Source organism: Mustela erminea, chromosome 1, assembly GCF_009829155.1.
Source record: "Mustela erminea isolate mMusErm1 chromosome 1, mMusErm1.Pri, whole genome shotgun sequence".
Taxonomy (NCBI): domain Eukaryota; kingdom Metazoa; phylum Chordata; class Mammalia; order Carnivora; family Mustelidae; genus Mustela; species Mustela erminea.
Window position 1 is genome coordinate 18919674 of NC_045614.1, and position 19452 is coordinate 18939125.

At 43.4% G+C, this 19452-nt stretch overlaps 1 protein-coding gene across 6 annotated transcripts in view; it reads right to left on the reverse strand.

Moving 5' to 3' along the window:
* Positions 1 to 180: 180 nt before the first annotated feature.
* The window catches only part of QRICH1 (glutamine rich 1), a 53524-nt gene continuing 34252 nt past the window's right edge, over positions 181 to 19452 (reverse strand). For 4 of the 6 annotated variants that reach the window (XM_032319199.1, XM_032319204.1, XM_032319195.1 and 1 more), the window contains 8 exons: positions 18151 to 19188; positions 11690 to 11867; positions 10893 to 11047; positions 9363 to 9477; positions 3709 to 3817; positions 3199 to 3350; positions 2787 to 2877; positions 181 to 1162 (listed from right to left, as the gene is read on the reverse strand). In XM_032319199.1, the coding sequence (XP_032175090.1) occupies positions 970 to 1162; positions 2787 to 2877; positions 3199 to 3350; positions 3709 to 3817; positions 9363 to 9477; positions 10893 to 11047; positions 11690 to 11867; positions 18151 to 19188 (2031 nt within the window). In that variant the 3' untranslated portion in view covers positions 181 to 969. The other 2 variants (XM_032319220.1, XM_032319230.1) reach the window with 2 other exon arrangements.

Below are 19452 nucleotides of genomic sequence, written 5' to 3' on the forward strand. Positions count from 1 at the left end.
GCGGGCGGGGCTGAGGGAGCGCATGCGCAAAGCACGCCCTAAGTGTGCAGCCACAAAGTTGGGTGTTCCCGAGGCCGCCCCCTCCCAGAAGACAGTGACCCGTTCAACTAGCAGTTAAGGCTTTGCTTCCACTGGCCCGCTAGCCTCCTCCCAAATAAAGAGGCGATGTTCACTAGCATGTTGAAAAGACGTGCTTGTCATTCTTAATAAACAACTAGGATTAAGAATACATAAGAGAAACAGAGTGGTATCTTTATATGATACACGAGTGTATGTTACAAGAATTCCATCAGGCACAGGAGCCTCAGGTTTAAGGCCTCAATGTCAGGCCAAAAAAAAAAAAAAAAAAAAAAAAAAAAAAAAAAGGCATGGTAAAGTTTTTACTTTAACATCTAAAATGTCACTTGTCAGAAAGGAGGGTGTAATAGAAATTGTCTTTAATAAATCATAATTGAAGTTCCCCTCATTTTCCTTCCATTAAGATGCTAAGTTTATGTCTGAGCATGAAGAAAGAAAAGACCATGGCTCCCCTGTGGTCAGCGACGTCCGCCAGTCAGAGTGGAAGCCAGCTGGGGAGATTCCCTGGAGGGTCCGTCACTAATTCCATCTTTCTGGAGTAAGGGAAGGGGCCACATTTCTCCTAACAGTCCGAGCCCTTTCCCCAGGCCCCAGACAAAAAAGAAAAAGCCAGCCAACAACTTTCTAGGACATGTGGCTTTCAGGAAACCCAGAGCCCCCACGGGCTGAGGAATCTGCTGCGGCAGATTTACGGTGACACACAGGAGGCAAAGTTTCCTTTTACATTTTAAACAGAAGCAGTCTGAAAGGCTTCATAACTACACCAATTTAAAAAAAAAAAAAAAAAAAAAAGAAAGAAAAAGAAAAAAACGGAGGCCTCTTCTTTAGTGTGAAAGTCTGTCCATTTTTTTTTTTCCTGGATCATCTCCCTTGCACCATGGCTTAGGGATCTCAGTGCATGGTGCTTGCGTTGGCCACTGCGATGGCCTCCTGAATTTCTCGTATCACCAGGATCCGAGTCAGCATCTGTCCCATTTGCTCTCTGCTGATAGGCTGGACCGAGTACCAGATTGGGCTGTTGGGGGCCACCACTGGCTCAGGCGTCAGATAAAACGTGTCATTCCGGCCTTTCACACTCTGGGGACTGAAAAATATATCAGTTTAAAAGTTGGGTAAAACCAAAACATTCTCAACCTTCCCACCCTGGAATCTTCCAGACAGATGCTATATGCAAAATGTGGGAAGACAGCAGCTTTCAAAAGTATGACGGCATAGCTACCGAATTCCATGCAGTCAACACACAATTACCTCTAGGGCCTCCTTTGGGGCTACTGCCAATACCAGCTGCCTCCCTTCCATTCCTCCCTCACATGCAGCCAGCTGTCATTCCTCTAACCACCTGCCTCGGGATATCAGGGTTCATCTACTTGAGTCTAACCATATTCTACTTGGAACCAATTTCACTGCCTACAAGTCCTCTCTAAGTTTTTGTTCATGTTGTTTCCTCTACCCAGTTCACTGAATTCCCAAATTTGACGTAGGGGACTCTGCCTTCGACCTTGGCTGTGATACTGGACGCTTACTTGGGCTCACCTCCACTCCCTCAAAGTTGTGCTGTACTTAGCATATGCCGTCTTCTAACATATCCACTCAAGATTTATCAAAGGGGGGCACCTGGGTGGCTCATCCATTAAGCGGCTGCCTTCAGCTCAGGTCATGATCCCACGGTCCTGGGATCAAGCCCTGCATTGGGCTCCCTGCTCAGCGGGAAGACTGCTTCTGACTTTCCCACTCCCTCTGCCTGTGTTCCCTCTCTTGCTGTGTCTCTCCCTCTCAAATAAATAAAATCTTAAAAAAAAAAAAAAAAAAAGATTTATCAAAGGGATACTGTGTGCCAGGCCTGCAGTAAGGGCTGATATTCAAGAAATGAGCAGGATCCAAGACTCCCTACCTTATGGAACTTACAGATATGAGACAGTGAACAATTAAACAGTTACATAAATAAACACAAAATGACAATCAGTGATAAGTCCTACAGAGCAAAGAGCCCAAAAGAACAGGTAGGGAATCTGGAAATGCTTCTGATAAAGCTGTTTTGAAAAGAGGAGTGGAGAGGAGTCAACTAGCCAAATATGGGGGTGGGGAGGGGACTCTTGCCCAACAGGGAAAATTTCTAAGCTGAGGACTGGAGGTAGAAGAGCAAGACGCTCTGGAGTGGAGGGGAGCCAGTATGGCTAGAGAGCCACGAGCTACAAGGACATAAGATTAGCAAGGGGGAGTATACATAAGGCCTTGTTGGCAACATTAAGATTACTCTTTCTCTATGCAATAAATGGAAACCACTAAAGGTTTAATCTAAGTAACATAAGACCTATAACATAGAAAGATGATTTTGGCATTGCTGTACAGATGACATTCCAAACTGCAAGGGTAAGAGAGTAAAAAGCCAAGGAAAGAAATGCCCCCTAGACTGATGTTGCTAGTGACAAAGGTCAAGGCCAGGAAGATGCAGGGCTATACTATGCTACATTATGGAGGCCACCCTTCTATACTTTCATCTACCTTCATTCCCCTCTCCAAGACAGGAAACCACATAAAGTCACAAAATAGTCATTTCACTTGCTTTGGGGAAACCAGTCAGGCTGCTTCTCTATTTAGCTTTTTGGAAGTGTGTTTTTACTCTGTTTGGGACTAAAGAATGCCTTGTACACAGGTACAATGCACACATGCAAACATACAGTCACCCAAGCACCATAAAGCTTCCTCACCATTTAAAGAGGTAGAAATCATAGAGCTTGATGGGACATCTCAGTGGATTCTCTGGATTTTCCGTCTGTTCTGCATACATGTCATCTGTAACTATAAAACACACCCCCACCACCAGGAACACAGCATGAGACTGCCTTAGCTCAGGACCAGATTAGGAACCTTAGGCTTCCAGATATCCCAACTAGACTTACTGGGAGGAGAAAGGGTGTGCGGCATGGAGGGAAAGTATGAAGGGAAAAAGCAGCAATCGTTTCTGGGGCATCTCTGCTTCTACAAGAATTTGAAGTTTCTAGGTGGGAAGAAGGGAATGGAGAATTCCTATCCAACAAATCCCAACCTTCACACTCAACACTAACCCCCCAGGCACAAGGGCAGGGCAGGACAAGTTGCAGCTGTTTCTGCAGCCCCTACCTTTCTGGCCAGTCTGGTGTATCCCAAGAGCCTTCAGGTACCGAATACTCGTGCTTTTATCCTTAGGATTAGAGGGGTTCTTCTTTGTCTGTCGCAAAACCTTGGAGAAGGCCAGCTTCATGTGCTGGTCCACTGTCTTCAACAGGAAGTATCTGTACCACAAGTGAAAGCAAGGCAAAGGGAGGGGTGCCAGGAGGAGACTATGACTTACCCTCTGCCATCGGTGTCTCAGAGGAGTCACTGTGCACACTCCCAGAATCTGGACAGGCCCATACCCAAAAACACTGTCTAGTGGAGGAACCATATCAAGACTGATGGCAGGGGTCTCGCAAGGCTGTCTGCCTCACTGGTCACCAAACCAATGTAGCCAAGTGGGACTGAAGGCTTTCAGTAGCCCAAAGGTTCTCAAATATGTGTCAAAGGAATTCCTGTATCTACCTGGATAGTTTCCACCCTCTTCACTGGGCAGATGCCAGCAGTGGCTAAGCATGGAGCTTCTAGAACACTTACTTGGTGTTAAAGAACATGAGGGTGGTCAGCAGGGTGGAAGGGGAGTGAGCCCCGAGCTGCTTGCACTCCCACAGCATCTCCTCAGTCACGTGGCTGGGCAGGACATAGCCTAGGAGGAATAGAGCACTGCTACAACAAGAGGATGGCAGGTGGGCCCTCAGAGGTGTAGGACGGGAGGTGGGAGGCACAAGGACCACAAAAGAGTACAAGTTTAACCAGAAAAATCTCCCTAGGGAATGGCAGAACCATCTGGAAGCTGGATAAAACACAAATGGCTGAGTTCCAGCCCATGTTTCTGGGGTGGGTCCTGGTAATGTGCATTTCTAACAAGTTCCTAAGAACTACTGGCCTGTATGATTGCGCTTACCTGTTAATTCTTCCTCTAATTCACAGTTAAAGTGGGGCAAAAGAATACTGAAACACCCAAAACTATATAACAAACTCTGCATATGTGCATACTTCTCTACAAAGAGGGTACAGAGCTTGCATCGTATTTTCAGGCGTTAAGGGCCCAAAGAACTGGTACGGGTGCCTGTTGGCCCGTGCTAAACCTTTCACATTTTCCACCTCTAGAAAGCAAACCCATTCGTATCCCCTCTCTGGATAAAGGGGAAAATGATATTGGAGAACGATATTCAAACTATTACAGGATTCCCCAACAGCACAGATTTTACTTTAAGAACCCGGTCTGTAAGCGAACTGAGAGCTGGACAGGGGCTAAGGCCAGTGTTTGATCAAAAGCCTTGTGCATCCAGGTCTACACCAAAGAAAAAGGCGACTTGAGTTGATCACCAAGCCCCCTTCATGTGTTCGTTCAACAGTTAACGTACAAGTGTTTGTGCGCCAGGCACTAAGGCGGTGATGAAAGCGCTCTCCTGCTGGAGTTGCAGGATCCTCCAGGCAGGCAGTAAGGATGTCACTTCCTAGAAGCGGGGAAAGAAATATTCTGCCCAACACATTGCTCTTCTCTGCTCCTGCCAAAGCTCCATTAAGTGCACTCCAGTCTCTTCAGGGCAGCTCTAGCTCTACTCCCTTTTTGAGGCCTACTGGTAATGAGGTAAGCTTCCCTGCCCTCAAACATATCTGAAGCAGGTGAGTGGCACAGAGATCCCTCCTTGGGGAAGGCCAGTGGTAGAAATGGTCCCACACGTACTTGGCATGTGCTGTTTCCTTGGGTTTACTTCACTCTGCCATTTAATGAGCCTCCCTAGCTTGAACTACTTCTTAACAAAACTGAAAGCCAAGTTTAGGATCTAAAAACCAGGACTCCTGGCATGGGAGAAGGGAGATGCAGACAGGGACATCATATAAAAACTTGACAGTTCTCAATCTGAACTGCAAGCATCGAAATGACCTATTTTAGCTTTTTTTAGTTCTTCCCACTGAAAGGCCTATGAGCAACGACCAACCCAGGAGCAATGAACACCACTGTGCATCCAGACTGTGCTTCTTAAAATGCCATTTACCACTAAAAGGAACCAGTCTCCACGGAGAACTGACCAATTCCACATCAAGACGGAAAACAGAAACTGTCCATGGTCAGCCTAGAACATTTGGCCAATCAGAAACCAAGGAAGTAGAGCCATGTCCAAAGAACTTAAAAGCAATTTAGGAGGTTCCAAATGGCCAAAGATGGAACTATTTGCACAGCAAAAAAGAACTGCAATGGATTGAGCCAAATTAAATATGCTTAAATTCATTAGTTCACAAATGATTCCTTAAAAAAAGAAAAGGAAGTGAACTGGTTATCACTGGATGAAACCAGTGAACCAACTCATTACCATAAAAACTGCTAAACAAAGATAAGAAATAAGCCCTTATCTGTCTCTCCTATAAAATCCATCATCTATACTGCTAGGTATTAAAAGAGTGATCAAGTGAAAGTTTTGCTTTGTACTTCAGCTAATAATGAAAAAGTAATAATATCAGAATAGCACCATCTGCAACTCCTAATGAATTAATGTATGCAGACATTATGGGTATCAGTTGGAAGTATATAACCAACATCTATGACATAACCTTGCCAAAAAGAAACACAAAAATCAAAACCCGATCAAAGAAGTCTTTACACGAACTATCAATTAACTGTGAATACAGGGAACAGAAAACTATGTTAAACTACACTATGGGGATGTAATCAGACTGACAATTTAAAAGGCTAGTTTCAGGGTGCCTGGGTGGTTTAGTCAGTTGAGTGTCTGACTCTTGGTTTTGGCTCAGGTCATGATCTTAGTGTGGTGGGATTAGGCTCCAAGCTGGCCCCCATGCTGGGCATGGAGCTTGCCTGAGATTCTCTCTCTCCGTCTCCCTCAGTCCCTCCCTCCCGGAGCACTCCCTGGTACTCTTAATAAATCAATTAATAAATGGCTAATTTCTTCCATAAAAAATTGTAAGAAATAGAATCAAGGAGAAAATTAAAGATTAAAGCTAAATACTAAGACACATTAGCAATTTCAATGTATGGACCTTATTTGCACCTTGACTCAAATAAACAAGATTGTGACATTTATGAGACACTTAGAAATCTGAACAAAGGGTAGGGTAGATTTTGATGACATTATGGAATTATCTTTTTTTCAATTATAAAAGTGGCATCATGGTATGTCAAGTATACTAAGTATTTATGAATCAAGTCTAGAAGTTACTTCAAAATAATATAGGAGGGGAAAAGCAGGTGTGCACAAGACACAAGATTTGCCATGGACAGCAGGTACATGGGAATGTCACTTACCTATTCTGTTTAATTTTTGTATGTGCTTGAAATTTCTGTAATACAATTTTTAAAAAAAGCAAACTTGGCATAGCCACACTTGGCTTGAAAATCTGCAAATCATGTAGGGAATCACTTACTTGGTTTCTGTTCTAATGACAGCGCCTCAGAAAGGCCTCCCTCCCAATGCCCTTAACGCTTTCCATTCCCCTGTGCTTTGTTCTTCATAAATTGGTTATTTACACATTGTCTCCCTCCATCAGACTATAAGCTCCATTTAGTTCGTTACAACATTGTATTATCTACACCTGAAATACTTGCCTGGCACACAGCAGGTATTCAAAAAGTATTTGTTTAACCAGTAATTTTTTCTTAAAGTTTAAGCATCTAATTCTGTGGTAATGGATGTTAACTAAACACATCATTAAACAAAACACACATATATCAATTCATTATGTTGTATACCTAAAACTAATATATCAATTGCATCTCAATTTTTTTAAAAGAAGTTTTTAATTCCAGTTAGATTTTTTTGATGGGAAAAAAAAGTTTAAGCAGCATACATTCTGCTTTCAAATGCTCTACCACTGAGTTATACCCCCATAAGCAGCATACATTTAATAACGGCAAAGCCAGGATTAAAACTCAGATATTTGTGTGGATTTAAATTTTCAGCTCATTTGAGTAAATACCAAGGAGCACAACTCTTGGATCATAAGGTAAGAAAATGTTCACTTTTGTTTTTTTTATTTTTTATTTTTTGAATGTTCACTTTTAAAAGAAAATGTCAAACTGTCTTATAAAGGGATTATACCATTTTGCATTCCAACCAGCAAAGAATGAGCATTCCTGTACTCTCTCTCCGGCACTTGGGGCTGCTACTGTTTGTGATTTTAGCCACTCTGATAGGGGTACAGTGGTATCTCATTTTAGTTTGCAATTTCCTGATGATATCTAATGATAAACATCTTTTTATATACTTATTTGCCACCTGTATATCTTCTTTGGTGAGGAATCTGTTTCAGATCTTTTGCCTATTTTTTGAATCAGGTTTTGCTTTCTTCTTATTGTTGAGTGTTAAGAGTTGTTTGTATATTTTGAATACCAATCTTTTATCAAGTATGTGTTTTGCAAAAGATTTTTTTCCAGTCTGTAGCTTGTCTTTTCATTCTCTTAAAAGTGTCTTTCATAGGTCATAAGTCTCTAATTTTAATGAAGTCCAGCTTATCAGTTATTTTCTTTCATGGACTGTGCTTTTGGTGTTACATCCAAAAAGTTACTACCAAGCCCAAGGTCACCTAGATTTTCTCCTATGTTATCTACGTTATCTTCTAGGAGTTTTACCGTTTTGTGTTTTACATTTTGGTCTGTGACCCAGTGTGAATGGATTCTGTGAACAGCATAGGGTCTGCATCTAGATTGATGTTTTTGTACGTGAGTGTCCTGTTGCTGCAGCGCCATTTGTTGAGAAGACTGCTCTTCTCCACTGAACTGCCTCTACTCCTTTGTCAAAGATAAGCCAGTTATATTTGTGTGACATTACTTCTGGGCTCTCTATGCTATTCCAGTGATTTGTCTGGTCTTCCACCAGAAACCCGCACACAATGTTTAGAGCAACTTTATTCGTAATTGCCAAAACTTGGGAGCAACGGAGATGTCCTTCAATGGGTGAGTGGATAAACACACACATCCATACAGTGGATTATTGTTCAGCAATAAAAAGAAAAAGAAATGAGCTGTCAAGCCATGAAAAGACATACAGGAACATTAAAAGCATATTGCTGGGGCGCCTGGGTGGCTCAGTGGATTAAAGCCTCTGCCTTCGACTGGGGTCATAATCGCAGGGTTCTGGGATCGAGCCCCACATCGGGCTCTCTGCTCAGCAGGGAGCCTGCTTCCTCCTCTCTCTCTCTCTGCCTGCCTCTCTGCCTACTTGTGACCTCTGTCTGCCAAATAAATAAATAAAATCTTTTAAAAAAAATGTATATTGCTAAGTGAAAGAAACCAATCTGAGAGAGCTACATACTAAATTATTCCAACTATATGATATTCTGGAAAAGGCAAAACTATGGAACAGTGAAAAGATCAGTGATTGCCAGGGATGTGAAGGAAAGGGGGATAAACAGGTGGAACACAGAGGATTTTAGACCCGAAACTTATGTATGATATTGTAATTACAGAAACATGTCATTACACATTTGTCCACACCTAAAGAATGCAGCACAGGAGGAGTGAATCCTAATGTAAGCTACAACTTTAGTTACTAATATCAACATTGGCTCATCAATTATAACAAATACCCCACACCAATACAAGGTATTAAATAAACGAAGAAACAGTGTGTGAGAGAGTATTATGGAATTCTCTATGCCCTGCTCATTTTTTCTGTATGCCTAAAATTGCTCTAAAAAGAAGAAAGTTTATTAAAAAACAAAACAGACACCTCAGACATTCTACTGTAAAACTCCTGTTCTTTCCGACGCATGCTATTCAGGTGGTTATATGGGTAAAGCAAAAATTATGTTCTATACATGCAGAATATCTATGTATCTATATATACATATAGATATATCTGTGTGCATGTTCAAACACATGGAAAAAACCCCAATATGTAACATGAGTAATCTACAGATCAAACAGTTCATAATTCTTAATGCAGTGATTCTAATTTTAATCAGTAAATTTTAATTAAAACAAACAAACAAACAAAAAAAAGTACACCAACTCTCTGTGCCCCATGTCCTTGCCACACTGGGACCTGCCGGATTCTCTGTCTGGTATGCCGTGCCCCTTGCATACGAGGCCAAGCAGCACAGAAGCTGAGGCTGGTACCTAGGATTTATAGCCTCCTCACCCACACGCTTTATCACAGGCAGCCACACCGGCAGCTGACCTTTTTTAAACCCAGGTGGGAAAGACATTCAAGGACTAAGAAGACGCTTACCAAGTGGAGTGACTCGGGGCTGAACGTCTTTCAGAACTTCATGTAGCCACTCCGTGAATCGAACATAATAAAGATCGGAGAAAATGTCATCAACCCTTCCATTTTCAAAAAGATACTAAAAGAAAAACAGTAAAAGTTGTTGATAATCTCCTGAGTAAAACTTTCAGGGGAAATAAACACTGTGCTACCAGTATCATCATCTCTCCCTACCCACGCCTGCCTCCTTAACAAAACAATGTAACAGGTCAAAAAGGTCCTGCATATGATATTTCCAGAGTATACTTCAGATCATGTGAAATGACTCTGGTAACATTCTGTGGAGAGTTGGTCAATGGGACAGATTTTGCAAACACTATTTCACCCAGGCAAGGCATTGTCTTGTGGTAGCAAAAAACCATAACACAGGCTCTGGGGCCAGCCTCTTATTAGCCATGGTGTAAGTTAAGTAACTCGTGTGAGTATTTTAACTTCTGGGGCTCAGTTTTTTTTGTCAGTGGAAACGACTGTGCCTGCCTTCCAGGACTAGGGAGAGCATGGAATGAAACCGAGTATGTAAACCAATTTACTCAAGTGCCCTGTGTGACTGGGAAGAAAGAGAGATAAAGAGGGAAGCAGACTTTTCTTAGGCTCAGGCAACAGGATGAATCCCAACCAGCAAGTGTTCCTCCATCACACTGAGGGCTTCACCACAAGAGCACTCACACACTGAGAAATCCACCCCTGCTCTCCTGAACTGCGGGTCCTAAATCAAGTTTCCCTGTTACACTGCACCTAAGATGTTCTCAAAGCCTACCTACAGTTGCATATTCTAGCTAGATTCTCAAATATTATTTTGTGTTAATGCAGAAAACAATGAGAAAATGAGCTGAATATTAACACCAGACTTTGTTTTGGATAGTTACTTTTATGCAAACCATATTTACTTTAATAAAATCTATTATATAAATGCTTTGTATTTTTTTTAAAAAGGCTCTCAGATACTGTAACAAATATTTTAGCAAAAGTTTCTCTAGATGATGGGATTATGGCTGATGTTTATTTTATTTTTTTGAAGCAAACATGTTCGATCTTTTGCAATTTTTAAAAATGCACATCAAAAAAACTCAATATAGTTGATTTCACTCATATGTGGAATTTAAGAAACAAAACAGGATCATAGGGGAAGGGAGGGAAAAATAAAATAAGATGAAATCAGAGAGAGAGACAAACTCTAAGAAACTCTTAACTACAGGGAACAAACTGAGGGCTGCTAGAGGGGAGGTGGGGGGAGGATGGGTTACTGGGTGACAGGCATTAAGGAGGGCACATGGTGTGATGTGCAACTGATGAACCACTGGATTCCACCCCTGAAACTAATACACTCTATGTTAATTTACTTAATGAAAATAAAATTTAAAAAATAAAAACTCATTATTAGCTGAAAGAGAACTTCCTTAAAACCACTTGTTTATCATTTTACTAATTTCAGTAACCAGCAAATACCCAACAGGAACACAGCTTGAACACGTTCCTCTGGAGTCTGTTTCCTACCTTTTGAATACACAGGAAAATATAGTAAAGCACATCTGGATCATAGGGTTCACCTTCTCCGTTTCGAGCTTCCCGTGTCATTAGACAGAGCCCATAATTTAACTCAGCCACAGCAGAAGAGATGAGATCTTCCTGGAATCTCAAGAGTTGGCGCCCTGCAACACAAGCCAAAGGTGACCCCCAAAGGTGAATGGGGGTCCTGGCAAGAGTAACCTCTTAACTGGCTGCTCATATCCCTGGGAGCGCTCAGGTTAGATAGTGATCATCAGGGAGCTAGGACAGAAACAGTTACCTGCATCTAAGGTCAGAACTGGCCTACTAAGACAATAATCATGTATGCCCTATTTACACTAACGATTTCCTTCCCACAATCCTCCCCACCTCACATACCTTCAAAATTATTATTGGGGCCAAGACATGAAAGCAAAAAACCCGCAAAATCCATACTCTGTAAGGTGAGGAAGAATACAAACATAATGTTAAGGAAGAAGGGCCTTAAAGACAGTCACTGGTTCCTATCTCTTTCCAGAATTCACTCTGCGCAGATCTGCTAGGTTGACTTCAGAAATCCATGTGTACAAACATGCTTGGTCTTGGGCAAACACCATAAATCCTGTTCATGTGCAGCAGGTCAGGTCTGCTTGTTGCCTGTCCTGAATTCGGCATATTATTTCAGATGGTGATCCCTAAACCCCAGAGCCAAAGGACGCCACTTTCCTGCCATCATGTCCTCCTGCTGTTTCAGTACCGTTACATTTTAGCCAGAGTCCAGCCCACCCCAACCAATAAACACTCACTCCCAATGGGTGCCAGTCTGTTCTGAGCATCCTTCTCTAGCTCAGCGTTCTTTGTCTGGGCCCAGTTTTTCCAGACTTCAAGCCCTTCTTCTGGCTTCAGAGAATTTGGAAGCAGAAGTTCTGGGGAAGGCTGTGGCTGTGATTGTGGTTCAACTTCAGCAACCTGGACAGTCTGAGCCTGTAAGAGAGAAACCATCAAAATGTGCCAGTATTGTTTTGCACCAGACCCTTCCACAAAAATGCTAGAAAAATGTTACCTGTGGTTCTTGTATTAAAAAAGTATCTTTCTTCCACTTGTTATCCTACTTTCAAAGACCACTGGAGTTCTACTCCTTACCCCAAGAACAGTTAAGGCTCCTGCAATGCTTCTCAGCCCTGGCTGGACTTTTGAATCCCTGAATTAGAAATACCAATACCTGGCTTCTACCCCAGAATCTCTTTTTTTTTTTTTTTTTTTTAATTTTATTTATTCCTTTGACAGAGACAGATCAGAAGTAGGCAGAGAGGAAGGCAGAGAGAGGAGGAAGCAGGCTCCCTGCCAAGCAGAGAGCCCGATGCGGGACTCGATCCCAGGACCCTGAGATCATGACCTGAGCTGAAGGCAGAGGCTTTAACCCACTGAGCCACCCAGGCGCCCCCCAGAATCTCTTTTTAAAGAGATTACAGTCTTTCAAATACCTTCCCACATAAAAAGGCAATTCTAAAGTTTAGTCACTACTCAGAACTACTGGCCCAAAGCAGTGCTTGCCAAACTATAAAGTGCAAAAAAAAAAAAAAAAAAATTTCTTGGATTTTCTTCAAGTGTAGATTCCGATTTGAAAGGTCTCAGGTGGGAACTGAGATTCTGCATTTCTAACAAGTTCCCAAGTAAGGGAGCTGGTCTGCAGACCACACGTTGAATTATCAAGTGTCCAGAGTAATGACCATTAAACTTGAGTGCACTTAAAAACATCTGGGATGCTTTTAGAATATATCCACGCCTGGGCCTCATCCCTACAGATTATGATTTAATTGGTCTAAGATGGGAGCCTGACATCAGTATTTCTAAAAGCTCCCAGTGATTCTTATGTCCAGCCATGGTAGAAAATCACTGTTTTGGAAAAGGAAAAGTACAACAAGCAAAAGTTGTGTTCTCTCTCATGCCATTGAAAGATAAGAAAAGACCTGAAAGATGTATATGGCTCCTCTAGCTATATATAATGTTGTTTTTTACCCCCACAAATTCCTTCTCAATAATACTGCTCTATTTCCTAAGGGTATTTTCTTTTTCTTTCTTTTTTTTTTTTTTTAATTTATCAGAGAGAGGGGGAGAGAGCGAGCACAGGCAGACAGAATGGCAGGCAGAGGCAGAGGGAGAAGCAGGCTCCCTGCTGAGCAAGGAGCCCGATGTGGGACTCGATCCCAGGACGCTGGGATCATGACCTGAGCCGAAGGCAGCTGCTTAACCAACTGAGCCACCCAGGCGTCCCTCCTAAGGGTATTTTCTGAAGACAGGAGGTACTACTCTAGCTTCCTGCCTCCAAAGGAAGAGTTGTCTTGTCCTCAATGGTCTAAAAGCCAAGTTGTGCACACAAAGTGGCACATGAAATGTCCATGAGTGTCAATCACAATCCCCATACTGGGCGGGATAAACACCAACAAAGATACCAGGCATAGGTTCTTGGGCCTCACACACCGTCTATATTCTGAACAAATTCCTTTGAGGAATTCTCCATGCCAGGGCCTACCCAAAGAGCTAAGGAATGTCAAATCATTCAAACTGAAGGCAAAATAATTTATGACACATAAAGCTCCTTATCAATGAATAAAAGTAAAAACTCTTGGGCGCCTGGGTGACTCAGTCAGTTAAGCTACTGCCTTTGGCTCAGGTCAGGATCCCGGGGTCCTGCGACTGAATCCCACATCGGGCTCTCCCTAGTTGTGCTCTCTTTCTGTGTCAAATAAATAAATAAAATTAAACAAACAAACAAACAAACAAAAAAACACAAAAAAAGTATCAGTGTGAGGCTCTTAAATGTTTGTCAACCCAGGAGCTCCACTCTAGGCACACTTCTCAGTTCAACTACCATCTCCTTGGAGAGTCTTACCCACTTTTCCAGTTTAGACTTCCATGTTTGTGGAAATGATTGCTAACTATGCAGCTCCAAGCTAGATCTGCCACTAATATACCCAGGGGGTACTTTATGTCTCCATCTTACAACTACCTCAGATTACCATCTATGGAGAGAACTCAACACTTTCCCTGTCCAGATCTATTCCCTTCCTATCTTGTTCAATATTAATACCACCTACCCAAGCTGCAAATCTAGGAGTCTGACTAAATAAGTAGGTGGGCGACAGGGCATGCGGGGCAGTACTTTGCTTCTGGTCTTTCGCCTGGCCCCCTTCACTATGTGCCTTCCCCCACTAATATAGCATTTCCAAACATTTTGACAACAAAATTCTTTTACATGTCTAAATGTTTGTCAGTGGGTGGTGTAGTAGTGATCCCAACCAGGACGAAAACTACGGGTGTAAGTAGGGCTTTGTACACTGTGGTAGTTTTCCTTCCTCTTTATAATGGAGTCCTTGGAGAGTTTTAAGCTGGGAAGTGACATCATCCTACATTAAAAAAAAAAATATTCTGATTTATGGAGAATGGATTGAAGGGCAAAGGTGCTAGTCGCCTGGACTAGGATGGCAATGAAGAAGATTTAAGAAATGTTGAGAAGTGTGGTAGTAGAACCAAAGTAGCTTGTTGACGAGTTGGCTGTGAAAAGGGAAAGAAGACTCAAGGATGATTCTTGGGTTTCCGGTTTAAACAAATGGGTAGAGATGGTACCACTTTCTGAGAAGGGAAGTTTTGTTTTTCTTTCTTTCTTTCTTTTTTTTTTTTTTTTTAAAGATTTTATTTATTTATTTGAGAGAGAGACAGTGAGAGAGAACATGAACGAGGAGAAGGTCAGAGAGAGAAGCAGACTCCCCGTGGAACTGGAAGCCTTATGCGGGACTCGATCCCGGGACTCCGGGATCATGACCTGACCGAAGGCAGTCGTCCAACCAACTGAGCCACCCAGGCGTCCCTTGTTTTTGTTTCTTAAAACAGGTCATCCACCCACCCACCTATGTATCTATTTTTAAGTTAACTCTATAAACAAAATGCAGCTAGAACTCATGACCCCAAGATCGAGAGTCACATGCTCTAGCCAAGTGGGCCAGCCAAGTGTCCCGAGAGGAGAATTTCTCAATAGGTGATGCTAATGAAGGGCTGAGATAGCTTCAAGAAATCCAAGTGAATGAAAAATACGCTGCGGGAGGCATGAGAAAGGTTTAAAGGAAAAGGCACGGTCTAGAGATAAAGTTCTATGTCTCAATGCAGCACAGGGTATAAGACATGGGCTCCAGAGCCAGCCTACCTGGGGCTGAACCCCAACTCTTTTATTTACTAACCATGGCTTTGGTCTTGCTGTTTAATCTGTGTCTCATTTTCTTCATCTATAAAATGGAGATAGTAGTGCATACCTCATAAAGTTGGTGAGTGAATTAAATGACCTGTGTAACACTGAAATAGTGCCTGGCAGATGCTGCCAGTGACTATCACCTTCAGTGGCACCAGCCATCTAGCGGGTGCTGAAAACCACGGCCATAGACAGAAACTATTTAAAGAGAAAAGAAGGCTAGTACTGAGTTCTGAGGAACATGAATATATATGGTTCAGATAAAAGCACGAGTAAACTCTCCTGAGAAGTAAAAAAACAAACAAACAAAAAACCCAAAACAGTGGTGGATAGGATGAAAACCATGCCAGAGAATTCCAAGAAGGTAAGTATGGTCTATTGTGTCATGTTGTTATGAGATAAAAAGAGACATGCCTGTTGGATCTGGCCACAAGAAGTCACTGCTGACCTTGACAAGAACAGAAACAGTGATAAATTGAAGAGAAAACTGGTTAGTAGGCAGAATCAGCTTGTACAGATAATGCCTGAGGACTCTGGGAATAAAGCAAAGTGGAGAAACGGGGCCACAGACAGAGGTGGATGTAAGCTCAAGGGAGGGAGGTTTCACCATAAATCTGGTTTTAAAGGCATGTGGTAACTTTCATAAAGGATATGCCAGGGGAAGAGCACAATATTCTGTCATCAGCTCTCCTTAGGGCTCAACTCACATCACAGCACAATTATCTTCCCCATGGACTACGAGTACTCCAAGGGCAAAAACTATTCATATCTGTTCCTCAGCACCTGGCACTAAGCCCAATACAGAGGGCAGAAGGATGTTTGTGGTATAAATGGACAAACTCACCTTTCCCACCTGATGGGTATTCTTCTCAAGTTTTCCTTTTCTGGTAATACCTGACATTCATTCCTGTAAGACTTTCCCAAAGGAGACACTGCCTCTGAAGAACAAGGGCCTACTAAGATGAACTCCCCAAAGGATCTTCTCTTGCTTAAGGGCCCAGAAATGGAAATTACAGAGCCTGATGAGCATGAAAAGAGGCCTGACCTGCAGACTGAGACGATAAGGACCAGGAAAGCTGAGGAAAGGCCTGATATCCTCCCCATCCCTATGAGCAAAAGGTGAGCTACATCATAATTCTCCAGGCTGGTTTCACCTACATGCAATTAATTCTACACATCCATACTTGATCTTGTTATCACAACTCTTAGGATTATGGAAACATTTCCTACTACAGATCAGGTAAAGCTCAACTCTTCCCTTTGGGAAGATAAATCCTTTGCTCCCTGTACTAACTCCTCTCCCACAGTCCCCCTCTCATGCTGTACTAGGCCATGTCCCCTCTGTCCATCTCTGGCTCTGTCAGGATGCTGCTCCATTTTTGTCAGTTGAAGCTACAGAGATCAAATGCCACTTTTCCCACAAAGACGTCTCTGTTGACTTTTTAACCTAGAATGGTTTCTCAATACCCAGTTTGTTTTTGTGAGTGTGGAACATAAAACGTCACGTCACGCTTGATTATGCTGCCTTATAAGAAATTCAGAAAATAGGAAACATGCATTATAATTCCAAAACTGGACTATAAGCTACCTGAAGCAATGACAGTTCTACATCTAGGCCTTGGCAGCTGCATATTTAATAGTCCATAAAAAGTCACCTATAATAATATACCAGCCTCTGGAACTGCTTTGTCAGCCTCTGCTTACAGCCTGAGTTTCTGAGTACAGTCCCTAGTCTAATAGTGCTCTGTTTATACCAGCTGCTTGCATGCATTCCCAGGAGCCCCTGCCCTCTGAGGCATATTGCGTTTAGCAGTCCCATGAGACCAGAAGCCCTAAAGTTTGCTAACAGTCTCAAGGAATAAATTTATCCACACCTCTGTGGTATCCTTAAAAAGATGTAACAATTAGGGGAACCTCCGTGACTCAGTCAGTTAAGCCTCCGACTCTTGATTTCAGCTCAGGTTATGATCTCAGGGTCATAAAATCAAGCTCTGAGTCAGGCTCCACACCAAGCACAGTCTGCTTAAGTCTGCCTCTCCCTCACCCCCTGCTCACACCAACACTCGTCCTCTTAAAAAAAAAAAGAAGAAAGAAAGAAAGAAAAGGCTTAACATTAGAAAAAAGAGCTAATTTTATTTTTTTAAGATTTTATTTATTTATTTGACAGGCAGAGATCACAAGTAGGCAGAGAGGCAGGCAGAGAGAGAGGGAGAAGCAGGCTCCCTTGCGGAGCAGAGAGCCCAATGCGGGGCTCGATCCCAGGACCCTGAGATCATGACCTGGGCCGAAGGCAGAGGCTTAACCCACTAAGCCACCCAGGTGCCCCCAAAAAGCTAATTTTAAATTCGGAATTTCAAGAGAGTTCTATTTTCTGTAAGTCTAAGATTATTTCAAAATAAAAAGTTAAACATTTTTTTCAACATAGCTTCCATAATAGAAAATTAACCAAGGCTTGATTATTTAAGGAACATAAAAACCCACTGTGGTGGTTTATCTGACACTCCCAAAGGTGATTAATTTTAACAGGCCCACCAGGAAGTATTTTACATCTGCTAATTCACCTACAGTGTGTCCACAGATAACTCAAAAGGAATAATTTCACAGCCTCTCCGTTGTGATGAGTTTATAGCCTGTGTACTGAACGACAAGGGTTCCACTAGATTCAGTCATTCGTGGAGTAGAGAATAGCTTATTAAACTCAGATAATACTCAGCATGTCCCATTAGTCCTTCCCTAGAACTTTATTCTTCTTAAAAAGGGATGACAAAGAAGCATCCATGGCATCTACCCCCAAAGCAGCTGCTGATCATTTCATCTACCTCCAAGTACCAGGACAGAATGCCTGCCTGTTCTATAGCTTTCACCTGCTGCTTCTATTCCCCCTCCCCAAACTCAACTGAAATATTAAATATACTACTGAAAGACCAACATCATTGCAGTAAACAAGCTTGAGGTTGCCAGGAAGTTCTGTGTTGCACTTGGCCCTGGGGGAGCAGGCTGCCCTACCGGTAAGTCGTCACTTACTGAACAAGTAACCTGGAGTTGCTGCTGCTGCTGCGGCGGCGGCGGTGGCGGCGTCTGTTCCTGGGGAGTTTGCTGTTGTGGCTGCTGCTGAGGGTCCCATATATGGACAGTCTGAGCTGTGTTCTGGTAGGTGCCTGCCACAGCCTGCACAGCCACTGGAATGTGGATGTTGCCATTCATGAACTGTGCTGGAAAGAGAGAGTTTGCAAGGGTCTGCACTACCTCTTCATGGGAGTTTTTCACTACAGACGTGGTGCCCACCATCTTCTCCTTGTCATCCTCCAGCTTTACAGCTGCCAGGGCCGTGGGTGAGCCACTGACGTGAACTGCATTGTAGGCTTCCTGGGGAATGGCAATGTGGGTAATGCTCTGCTGCTGAGGATCCCCACGGGGCTGGGCAGAGTAAACAGGGATGGTCCAGGTTTCTCCTGTAGGGCTAGTAATGGTCCCAGTGGCACTGTACAGGTGGGCACTGTCTACTGTCAGTAAGTCTGGCCTCAAAGACACATAACTCTGCTGCTGGCCCTGTGGAATGGCCAGCACGGTAGCCACCGGTTGCCCTGAGATGGCATAGGACACAGTGATGGGCATGTCCACTTTGCGCTTCTTCACTGGCTGGAGGACACTGGCTGTGCCAACCCGCCGTTCCCCTTCCCGGGGTGAGCCCTGCTGAGACGGTGGTGGGGAAAGGGCACCCACGGTCTGGATTTGGATCTGCTGACCCCCGGCAAGAGACTGGCCAGCCACTAGCTGAGCCTGGATCTGCTGATGTGGGATGTGCTCCTCTGGAATCTCTGCAGCCTGGATCTGCTGGGCTGCCTGCACGTGCTGCACCTGGATCTGGGCCGCCTGCAGCTGCGAAGGGCTGGGGCTCTGCAGAGACGGGGTCTGGATGGAAGGGGCTGCCGGCTGTGGTGCTTGGCCTTGGATCTGCACCTGGACCTGGATGGGCTGCTCAGCAGGCTGGTGAACCGTGAGCTGCGGGGAGAGCTGCTGAGCCGAGACCTGCTGCGGAGACTGTTGTACCTGCACCTGTACCTGCAGTGACAAGATGTGGCAGTGAGTAAACAAGGCAACATCAGGAATCCAGCCCCAAAAGGAAGCCATCTCAGGCAGGCTCCCTAGGTAAGGTGAGGAGGAGGGGCTGCCATACCCAAAGCTTCTGAGGAGGTCACAATACCCAAAACCAAATGCAAAACTCTCCAGCATCACACAGCATTCAGAGCAACAATTATCTACCAAAGAAAGCAAGGCCATCAAGTGGATCTATGAAGAAAATATCAGATCTTGTTTTAAACTGTG